Source organism: Pteropus medius, unplaced genomic scaffold (genome assembly GCF_902729225.1).
Source record: "Pteropus medius unplaced genomic scaffold, Ma_sr-lr_union100, whole genome shotgun sequence".
Lineage (NCBI taxonomy): Eukaryota > Metazoa > Chordata > Mammalia > Chiroptera > Pteropodidae > Pteropus > Pteropus medius.
The window spans coordinates 6277258-6289407 of NW_024351730.1; the positions used below are offsets into that span (position 1 = coordinate 6277258).

A 12150-nucleotide genomic window follows, 5' to 3' on the forward strand; every position below is an offset into this window, starting at 1 on the left:
CCCCTTCCCTCTGTCCGTCACCAAATTGTCCACTACATTTGTGAGTCTGTTTTTGATTAGTTTGTTCTTTTTATTCCTTAAATTCCGCATGTATGTGAAATCATATAGTGTTTATCTTTCTTTGACTAAATACCTTCTAGGTCCATCACAGCAATATCTTTTTCTATTCTCTTCCTTTTCCTATGTAGGGGTCTTGTTTTCTTATCCTTTTAGCCACTCTAGTCCTTGGTTGGAGCACTTAACTTCTTTTCCATTTAAGGTACTTATTGATAGGAATGTAGTTGTTACCATTCTTTATTCCTGTTTTTGATACATGTTTTTTTCTTCTTAAAGAAGTCCCACTAACGTTTCCTATAATTTTGGCTTGGTGGTGATAAATTCCTTTAGTTTATTTTTGTCTGGGAAGCTCTATATCTATCCTTGAACTCAAAATGATAGTTTTGCAGGATAAATTATCCTTGGTTGTATATCCTGGGTCTTCGTTCTGTCAAATATTTTTTGCCAAGCTCTTCTGTCTTGCATAGTCTCTTGAGAAATCAGCTGCCAGTCGTATAGGTGTCCCTTATATGTAATTATTTGTTTTCCTCTTGCTGCTCTTAAAATTTTTTCTTTATGTTTAACCTTCGGCACTTAAATTATGATGTGTCTTGGTATAGGCCTCTTGAGATGCCTGATTTTTGGAATTCTCTGTTTTATGTCCATTTCCTTCACCAGGTTAGGGAAGTTTTCCATCATTATTTCTTCAAACAACTGTTCAGCATTTTGATTTTCTTCATTTATGCCAATGAGACGAATATTTGGAGCCTTAATAGTGTCCCATATCCTCCTTAAATCATCTTTATAGTCTTGGCCTCTTTTTTCTTGCCATTCTGTTTGAGTGCCCTGATTGGCTTTCCTGTCCTCTAGAGAGGGCATGTGATCCTCTTTTTTATTCACTTCGTTTATTCCTTTGTTTATTCCATTTAATATACTTCTCATCTCGGATAATATTTTCTCCGTTTCATACTGGTTCCCTCTTATAATCTCCATCTCCACTTTTATCTCTTTGTTGGAGTTCTCTACATTTCCCAAAAGTTCATTGAGCATCTTTATAACCAATGTTTTGAACTCTGCATCTGTTAAATTACTTGACTCCATTATATCTGGATCTCTGTTCTGTTCTGTCATATGGTTTCTGCTTCTTTGTCTTCCCTATTTGGCTGCCTTTCTGTGTCTATTTCTATGTACTAAGCAAAGCTCCTAAGTCTCCCGGTCTTATTAGTGTGGATTTGTGAAGTAGGTGTTCAGTTGCACAGTCCTTAGAGGGGTTCAGCTGCAGGCCAAATTTAGCCCAAGCCTCTACCCATCGGGGGCCACTTGTTAAGATTCAGCAAGCAATTCACAGTATCTGTGGATTGCCTCAAAAGGCTGCACCAGAAATCGAGGCCAGCTGCCTCCAATGTGAGTCTAGGCAAGGAGCACCTGACTCGCTTAGGATATACCTGGATGTAGCTTGGGTGGGGCCATGAGTTGGGGGAGGCAGAGTTTCAGGGATCCTCTGGGTGGAGTTTCTCTGTTATCCAGTTTGATGACATCACAGCTATGGCGTTGCTGTGTCTGCTCATTGGTAGCGGGGAGGGCTCAACAGGGAACAATGGATACCGCTGGCACTTCTGTACCAGATGGGTCTCGCCTTGACCTTCAGTCCGACAATATCTCCCTGTAAGTCCCTGGTGCCCCCTACATGCAGCCGAACTGGCAGGTCTGTCATCGCAAAAATCCACTCACAGACACGGCCCCTTTAAGAGGCTTCTGCCACTGCTGCAGCCTCTGTCTCACTCAGCTGCTCTAGATCAGGTCGCCCTGTGTCCTCGCCCCGTCCTACCTTCTGCCGTTGGAGAGTGCTCTCTTTGATTTCTCCCTAGTTGTATAGCTTGTTCATCTAGATCCGAAGCAATTTTTCTTTGCTGCTGCTCCTTGTTTCCATCACAACTTTGATTTGGTCGCCAGAGGGATGAACAGAGCCTCTATCATCTGCACCATTTTTTTCCCCAGAAAGAGGGAAATTTTAAAGTCATCAATAACCCTCACCAAACAGAATGGACCACTGTTAACATTTTAGTGTATTTCTTTTCATGTTTTTCTCATGTACACATCAATGTATGTTTTTAAAACAAAAGTGGCATCATAGTATGCTTTTACTTTTATACCCATTTTTCTTAAAACTTTATGATGCTCTTTCCATTCTCATTTTATTCTTCTGGTGGTTACGCTATGTTGCATGTAAGAATTGCTGTAATTTATGTAACTACTCCACCATTAGTTTAGGTTGTCAACAGTCATTTGCTGTGGTAAAAAGTGCAGCAGTGAACATCGCTGTAGCCTAATCTCTGTGCCCATTTGTGAGGTTAGTATTTCCTAAAATCATTTGACCATAGATCCCAATTTCCAAGAAGCATTTTGCAATAGTAATGTTTCATAAAATACATGGTGGGAAGCACTGCATTGTATTTTGTATTTGTAGCATTTAAAATTTTGTATTTGTAACATTTAAGAGGCACCACTGAACATACATACTCCTTCCCAGCCAGTACTTCTCTTCTGTGGGCCCTCATGCAGGAAAGATACCAAGTGGCTGAGAATCTTGCTGTCATGACTGAACTGTCATTGATAAGATTCCTGTTTGTGAGCCATCGAATATTGCACTACTTCTAGAAGGTGCTGTTTTGCCTGTGAACACCTCTCTAACATATATGTCCAGAGCTTTGGTGTCTTTTTTGTAATGGTCTAAAAACAAGTCCGTGTGTGCACACACACACACCACACACACACACACACACTCACATACTCTCACACACTGAATGCTGAAGAGGGTAACAGTATGGACCATTTCTCCTGAGAACTTAATTCTGCGGAGACATTATTAATTCTGAGATGTATTATTTTCTCTGGAATGAAAACAGGTTAACCTTTCAGGCTTTTCTAGCAAAAACGTTGCCTAGGAGATATTTCCATAAGGAATATTGCTGCTTGGAAATAACCTCTTACACATAAGTAATTGAACTAAACACATCTGACAATATTATTTTATGTTTTAAAACCCTGCAACTTAGAAATTTGTTCCAGGGACTAAGCATACAGACAACTAGTAATTCAACAAGCCCGTGTTTCTTGATTAGTTACTCTTTATTCCTGATACTGGACATAATGATAAACAAGACAATTAAGGCCCCTATTCCCACAGAGCTTCTATTAGTCACAAATAAATTAATTTTTAAGTCAAGAAAAAATATTAAATAGTGAAAAGTGCTTTGCAGAGAATTAAAATGGGTTAATATGATATAGAATGATTTGAAGGCTTTTTTAGATTGGATGGTTGGGCAAGGCCTTTCTAAGAGAGATATTAGAGCCTAAATCTGAATTACATAATCTTGAAGTTTATGGGCAAAAGCCTTCCAACCAGAGGGAGCAGCTGGTATAGGCTGAAATAAGCTTGGCAATTTTCAAAGTAAAGAAGGCTGTGAGGCTGGATTAGTGGAGGAGAGGAAGAAGAAGAGGCAATAAAAATTAGAAGTCAGATCATTTTGAGTTATATAACCCAAGAAAAGGTGTTCAGATTTTATTCTTAGTGAATTGTGAATTCACTGGAGAGTTTCATGCAGAGAGGGATCTGATCTGCTTTCTCTTTCAGGAAGATCACTCTAGCTGCTGTGAGATGAATGGGTTGCTGAGGGCAAGGGGACCAGTTATAAGGCTTTTGCACTAGTCCAGTTGAGAGATGATGATGGCTTGGACTAAGGTAATAGAGATGAAGAGAAGTCAAGATATTTGGGATATATTTTGGATAAATAATGGACAGCTCTTGGTGATGCTTTGAATACAGGGGGCTGGAGAAGAAGAAAGGAATCAGGGAGAATCCTAGGTTTTGGGCATAAGCAATTAGATAAATAGGTACCATTTACAAAGGTGGGGAAGACCAGAGAAAGAGTAATTTTGAGGGAGAAGGGAGGGAGAGTTCTCGTTTCTCCGTGTTGAATTTAAAGTTTCTATTATTTATTTAACAAGTATTTATTGAGTATCAACTGCTTTGGGCTCTGGGAATATTATATTAACAAAACAGACAAAATTATCTGCCCTTTCAGAGTTTATATTAAAAAAATAAAAGCAAATAAGATATATAGTTTATAGATGGTAAGTGCTGGCAGAGCATTTATAATACATAGTGTGGTTAGATCTGGGAAGCCTTCACTAACAAAGGGTCATGGTAAGAGACTTGAGGGAAGTGAGTGATATCTGCTTGAGCCCTCTAGACTTCCAACTGGAAGTATCAAGTGGAGAGTTGGATATATGAGTCTGGATTCCAATTAGAGGTCAGAGTTGAAGGTATAGATTTGGAGGTCATGTGCACAGAGATGATATTTCAAAGATGGGACCAGGCGACATCACCAAGGAAGAGTAATATAGGTGGAGAAGGGAAAGAATTCCTGCAGCAGCCCAATATTTAAGGGCTGAGGAGAAGAGAAAACAGCAGCAGAAACTAAGAAAGAATAGCCATTAAAGCAGGAGTTAAAACAGGTATGCATGGTATCAGAGAAACCAAGAGCCATTTTAAAGAGAAAATAGTCAACTCTTAAATACTGTCAGGAGCTATATGGGCAGACGCGATCCCTGGATTTGGTCACATGGCGCTCATTGGCAGCCTTAACAAGAGCAGTGTCAGCGGAGAGACACAGACAGAAAGCCATGAGATTGTTTGAGGAGAGATGGGTATAGTGAAAGAGGGAGAATTATAATGGTGATGAAGTGTTTTTGAAGGCCAGAGGGATGGGATGCAGATCAAAAGTGGAAGGTTCGGTGTTTGGAACTTTATAGTAGTAGGAGGGAAGACAGAGAGTTTTGGATACAGACATAGAGAGATTGGTAGATTTGATGATGAGAAAAGAAGGGAATTCCTATCTGACTGCTTCTACTTTTCTCAGTGAGGTAAGTTCATTAACTAAGGATATTGGGGGAAGGGAGTTTGGAGGCCAGGGAGGAGACATGGAAAAGCTGTTTAAGTAAAGGCCTGACACATTCAACTTGCAAATGGTTCTTCTCAGGTAATGACCCAGTGTGATTTTTATCCTTCAGCCAAGAGGTTAGAGTCCTATCAAGAAGCCGTCGCTGAAGATGAGGATCTTGCAGACACTCCCAGTGGCTCCCTCAGCAATATGGCAAAACTGAGAGCCCCCAGCTGCAGGACAGTTCATAATGGGCCTTTGGAAAGTAAACCTTCGAATCATCTTGCTGGGAGCTGTTCCGCTCTAGGAAGTGGAGAAGGAGCCAGTGAAGTGCCTCATTCCAGACAGGCTGCTTTCAGTAGCCCCATTGTAAGTGTAAATGCGTGACTTGAATCTTGGACATCCATGATGGATAATAAAAGAACATCCTTGTAATTATAATAGAGCCAGCCTCTACCTGAAAAGAGACTACGTAATTGCAGTTCAGTGTGATTGCTACACACATAATTAGAAATATAAAAAACAATATTGCAACTTCCTAATTTGGGGGATAATGCAGTGTTGAGAAGTAGTATATAATTTCTGAGGGGAAAAAATACCCCACAGTATTTCCTATCAAGACCAATCATGTCTGAGCCTGAAGAGGTTACCTTGGTTTAAGGACCATGGCTCACTCTCAGAACCAGCAAACCTTACCAGTTATTTTGTGACAGGTAAATATGTCTAAATGATAGGGAAATTCAAAAGCCTTTTGGTACCATCCAAGGCCTTTTTATTTTCTGTAATCTCCTCCCAAATTTCACCAAATCTGTGTCCTCATCCCCATTTCTATATCTCAGAAGGGCATTTTTTAATATTTCCATTTTTAAGCTAAACAGGGTATGTACCTAAGTCCCAGAGGGAAGTTTTTGGAACTGTCTAGTGATAGCCATTGACAAACCCATTTTACTGCAGAAAAACATAGAGGATCATGTGGAAGATGGGTGAAAGGAAAGATACTTGTATGAAAGAATTAGAAATCGAAAGAACTAGAAAATCAAAAACATGTGTTATAAAATTACTTCAATAAAATTTCAACTCTCTTTCTGCCTTCCATATTTTATTAACTTATGTTTTACCAAGATGAGGTTTCCTCAGCCATGAGACTGGTAACTGGTCGGTGATCTCTAAAGTAGGTGGCCTAACAAGAATGAATCAGCTTTAGGGAAACTTTGTACTTCTCCATTGAATCTATTATATGGTTTTCATAGTGGAGACATGATCTGAGTAGACCCCAGTGGTCTCATTAGTCCTATGAAAGCCTTAAGAGAAATCTGGCTCTTTTCAAAGTTACCAACAAAAAATTGCAGCAATGAGGGTGATCATTTCAGTACAACTCATTTAGTTCATTTCTGTGGCACTAAGGATATAAAACTCGTTATGTATCTTTGCCATATGTCAGGCTATTCCAAACATTTAGACTTAACTTTTCTCCAACTTTTGAAAAAAAAAAAAGAAAGAATACATACACAAGCTCTTCTAACTCATTTTCAGGCTATATCAGCAATAAATATTTTCTTCTCTTTTATCTTTTTTACCTATCCCTCTACTGGTTTTTTATATTTTCCACCCACCTTGTTAACCATAGGTTGACTCACATTTAGTGGAAGTAGCAGGGTATTAGCGGCCAAGCAGGAGTGTGCCATACCCTGCTTGGTTTCCTGATCCAGGCTCACTCTCTTCTTGGAGCAAAGGATTATTTCTTAGTTTGAAATCTTTGTTTTTATCTATACCATTTACCCTTTCTAAAATGTATTCTCCCCTTACAACCTTCCTCTCCCTACCAAATCTGATAAAATACTTATTCCTTTAAAAACTACCTTAAATAACCTCTTATGAAGACTTCCCGAGCTCTTCTCTGCTTCTGAGTTCTATGCACACATTCCTTCCTTCCCTTGGTCCTTATTACATTACCCTTATTTCTGTTTCTGACATAAACCATTAGCTCCTTGAGAGCAAAGACTTACTCATCCTGAATTCTTAACATCTCAGTGTCTCATTCTCAGAGCATTTTTGAAGGTTGTTAAATGAAGCTGCATAACAGTCTCAGCCTTCCCATTCAGTCCATTTTGTTTTCATGCACCCTATATTCCATCCAGTGACACATGTCATTCTGTTATTTAGGTGCTCTGGTATGGTGGTTTTGTGTTGTGTTTTCAATGCCACACCCTTCTATAGGATAATTAGGTCTTTCTTGAAACATGAGATCATCTCTCAGTATTGATCTAGACAAGTTGATTTTACCCTTTTTGGAGATTATTTTCAGAAAGCTATACATCTTTGGCCTTAAAAATTAACATCTGTAAAAATTTTGCATGTGATTCCAAATGCCCATCCATGGAGCTCAAGCTAAGAACACCAGCTTGAGAACACACTGAGAGCCATGATGTCTGGAAGTGGGAGATTGTAAGATGGCACCTTTCATCGATGGGGAGGCAGGGAGCAGAGGAGGTTGCAAGCCAGAGAGAAGATCTTAGGCAAAGCACTGGCAAAAATGTGCTAGCCTTTGGGCATTATAAAGGCACTGAGGCCCATGAGCCATGGGTTCATGTTACCTATTTTAGAAATGGAAACCTTTACTTTCTAAGCCAGTGTTTTTATGCTTCTTTAATTCTCTGGAGGATTTCATTTAACAAGCATGCAGTTCATTCTATCTGGATTGCTATTCTCTTTGATCTTTGTATTATGTTTTCTTCCCGTTATTGAGGTCTCAGTTCAGATGTCACCTCCTCAGTAAACTTCCCTACCACTCAATCCAAAGTACTTTCTATTCACCTCCCCATCTCTCTTTGTCTCAATCTAGAAGCATCTTATTTGTTTATAGCTTAGTATTTTCGATCCACTGTCTCCCCCAACTAGAGTGTGAGTTCCATGCAAGCCAAGATCCTGTCCATCGTGTGCACACCGCTTTCCTTGAGGAGTGCTTGACACCAGAGCTCAACCATAAATATTTATGGGATAAATTAATTAATGGGTTAATGGGAGACAGTGGCATAATACTAGACACTGGGATATAAAATAAATAAGCCAAACTCCATCCTTCAAGTTCATTCTGGGTAGAGGAGGGGCAGACATATAAGTAAATAAATATAATGCCATGTTCAAGATGCAGTAATACTTGTTAATGCAAAGTATAGTGAGGGCATATAGAAGGGAGTGATCATCTCTAAAGAGATGAGGAGGGATCAAAAAGGCTGTCCAAAAGGTAAAAGTTGAGTTAAGATTGAACTACTAAGTAGGGGTTTACAGAGTAGAAGGGGAAGGAAAGGCACTTGGGACAGACAGCATGTGGTGCATGCAAAGGCTCAGAATCACAGGACTGTGGAAAACCATGGTCTGGAAAAGGAATTGGCTGTGTGTGGTTATTGGCCTTTGTCTTTTTCCTTCAGGTCTGTGATATTTAGGAATGTGAGGGAAACGGAAGAAAGCATTTGTGTCCATACTTAAGCCAAAGTTGTAAAGGTAGAGTGGTGAGTTCCTAAAACTGGAGTGGGAGTGGCAGTGGAAAATTAAATAAAAACCGCGGGTATAGGTGGAACTAGAGGAGGAGTAGGGGGCAGTATCAGAGCTGCTTGGCCAACTTAATTTCCCATGTAGAGTATCTTTGACCATTACTAAACTCTGGATGTTTTAGGTTTTGCATAAACTAAGTCAGTTCCTGTCATTCTCAGTTTTAAAACAGTCTTAACATTCACTATATATTAAGGCCACCTAAAAGTTTCAGCAAATACCATATAGAAGGTAAAGAGGAATCTTGGCAGATGTTTTCTTGTTTAATTTGGATTTATATGGGGTGGGGTGTGAGTAACCTGAGCGTGAAATCTGCAACCTGGTAGGAAAGCATAATATGAATCCTGGGGGCAAATCTAAAATTTTAAATAGTTGTTTTATAAAATTAAAGCAAAGATATTATATTCCCATCATGAAACCATGTAAATTTTTGGAAGCTATCCACATCATGCCCTGTGTTCTCTAATTAGGAGTGTAACTTTTCTCTGCATCAAAAAAAAAAAAAATGTCTATTTGAGTCCAAATAGGAGAGGTTTATGTGTTTCTTTTCTAAAGAGTAACATATTTTTAGTCTGGTTATCTACTCCTTTCTTTGTGAAATGTAAAATCAGCAAGTGTTTGGTAGGTAACGGACAACAGTAAATTTTTCTTGCTTATCCAAGTGCCAGGTACTAAGTTAGGAATCCAAAGATCAATAAGATACAGTCCTTCCTTTAAAGGAACATACAGACCCTATGGGGAGAGATGTACATGTGCATGGAGTCATTTAAAGCTAGGTAGTGTGCGCCTGGTTCTCGGGGTAGTAGAAGTTCAGAGAAGAGGAAATTGTCCATCACAGAAGAAAGAGCAAAGTTCAATTTTTTTTTAGTGCAGGCTCTCAGGAAGATTTGGATCTCAGGAAAAATGCCTATAGATACAGTCGTATACAAAGAAATTGCATGCGATAGTTCTATACATTCTCAAGTCAGCAACTAAATATCTCAGCCATTAGGGATTAACTTATTTTAGAGAGACCAATGAAAGTGGAAGAATGCTCCATTCTTCATTTTGATATGGAGTTTTCCTTAAATCTTTTTCTGGGCTCTTCATTTATATATTGTTTTCTGATGCTTTTAAGGATCTTGAGTTTCTAGATTTTCCTCATCTTAATTTGACAGTACTTTCTGTAAACACAGATTTGCTGACCAGGGCCCCAGCTTTGACCAGCTTTAGTATCTCTTTTTATTCTCATGGTCACAGCACAAGCTCTCAGTCATGCAGTCATTAAATTCCTCAAATGACATATCAGATTGACTTATGTCAATAGCATTTTTCACAAAGACAAAGTTACAAACCTTTCATTAGTCTTAGATTGACTTCAGAATGCAGTAGTCTTTATGTTCTGAAACCAGAATCAGTCAGTATGGAGCTCATTGGTACAATGAGATCACATTTAGCTTCTAAGTTCTCTCAATCCCAAACGTGTTCCATAGAACAAACATCTCTAACAAATAAATTTGAGAAGCATGCTCATACTAGCCTCTTCTCAGAGAGTCCTAGTACCCATTAAACTCTGAGAAGTGCTACAGTAAAGAAACTCGTTTAATTTAAACATTTCTTAAACTTATTTCAGTATGAGACTTTTTGTTGTTTGCTTAATATGTATAAACATTCTGAGAAGGATGCCTCTGCATATATTGTTCCAACCCATCGAGTCACATAAGCACTGGGCCTTGATAAATTCCAAGCAACAGGTTTCCCAGGTACCCCTTGGTTGACTGAGCATTGAGAAGTCTCTCAGACTTTCTTTTACTGACTTTGAGGAAAAGGTGGTTCTCTGAGTACTGAGGGCCTAGCACAGGCACCAGCTCAGTGTTACTAGTTTGAGACTCATGCGGCAATGTGGCCAACTCATTCATGAACTCTTTCAAACTATAAGGTTCAAATTTTGCTATGTCAAATATTATGGGACAGTAGATATCTATGTATTTAGATAGAAATTTAAGAGTGTTTTGTAACAGCAGATAACTTGAACCTTTAAAATCCATTGTGAACCTCGTAACCTGCCTGAGAGTAAGTGGGTCATTTGAGAAGGAAAAGAAACATTACATTATTTGGGTTCCTGTTGTGCTGGTCTCAACCTACCCATTGTCTCATTTACTTTATATAGACACCCTGTGAGGTAGGTGTAATAGTTACCATTCATTATTTGGAAGAGAAAAATGAAGCTTAGAGGGTTAAGCTGCCTGAGGCCATTAGCTAGTATGCAGTGAGTCTAAGACCTGAACCCAAACCCATATGATTTCCAGCCTGTACTCTTATTAAGCCTGTGCTAATTCTCACCAAACTCCTAAGCATAAAATAGAAGCCACTGTCCTGAGTCTAATAACGCACATCTCCCTATTTTACTTTTTTTTCTAAATTACCTCTCCTGGCTTTCCTGCATTCAGTATGCTTTATCAGCCAACTGCATCCAAATCTCTTCTAGAATACAATGGCATTTTTTGTGAAAATTTGATTTGAAGTCCCTCTTTTGACTCATATGAAAAACTTTTAAGCAGTTGACTATATGTTACTAGATTATAAAGAGATTTCTACTATAACATTATTTTTTTTGTTAAAATACTCTTTAGCAAGTGTAAGAAGCATGGTGTTAAACAAAATAGGGTATTATTTTAATAACAGAATCTCTTGATCTATTTTATACAAAGAATCTCTAAGAGGAGGGCATAGGGCAGAGCTGCCAAATATACTGGATATTAAAAATTTCTTCAAGGAACCCTCATTAATGTCTTATAGAATATTACTAGGAAATGCTGATAAATCTGGTAACCTGGTCTTAGTAATTTTTACTTTGGAAAAGGTTAGTTTTTAACAATAGCAGTGACTTGAGCCATAAAATATTTTGTTAAAATAACATGGTATGAATAATACCCTCACTTTAAAAAAGACTTGATAACTAATCAGTTGCTGTTGGATGAATCTGCACCCAAGGTAGAATCCTAGATGCAATAAAACATAGCTGTGGTACTGTGTATTTCAAAATATGAAAACACTCATCCAACTAGATTTTGGTGAAAGGCATTATTCCTTTCTCCTGCTTAGTTTAATAGTCAAGGCAGTCTCCATTAATATTGTACATTCTGGATTTTCCATTTTTTTTGTCTTTTATTTTTCTATTCTCACTTCTCATGAATCTTTTTTAGAATAATAAAGTTTACTGTCTCATGCTTCATAGATTCTGATTATAAAAGCTACTTTTCATGTAGATTTAAAACTGTCATATTTAGATACTTTTTATAACAACACTTTGTCTTATTGGATCTCCAGGAAACAGATGTGGTACCAGACACCAGGCTTTTGGACAAATTTAATCAGATTACACCTCAGTTCTTTACCTCCCTAGATGAGACCATCCCAGATCCTCCACTGGAGACCTTGTACATTATCGACTTCTTCATTGCGTTGGCAATTTGCAACACAGTGGTGGTTTCCGCCCCTAACCAACCACGACAGAAGGTAAGGTCTCTAATACAAACAGAAATCACTTTCCAGAAGAGAACTTTGGATTTAAATGTACTGGTCTTATTATATGGATAATAATTGTTAATAATAATAGCAGCTAATAATAGCAGCTTAACAT

At 38.4% G+C, this 12150-nt stretch overlaps 1 protein-coding gene across 2 annotated transcripts in view; it reads left to right on the forward strand.

The window, feature by feature from the left end:
* ATP10D (ATPase phospholipid transporting 10D (putative)) overlaps positions 1-12150 on the forward strand; it is a 106733-nt gene that overhangs the window by 60795 nt on the left and 33788 nt on the right. For both annotated transcript variants that reach the window (XM_039845138.1, XM_039845139.1), the window contains 2 exons: positions 5110-5348; positions 11838-12026. In XM_039845138.1, coding sequence (XP_039701072.1) covers positions 5110-5348; positions 11838-12026 — 428 coding nt within the window. The remainder of the gene's footprint in view (positions 1-5109; positions 5349-11837; positions 12027-12150) is intronic.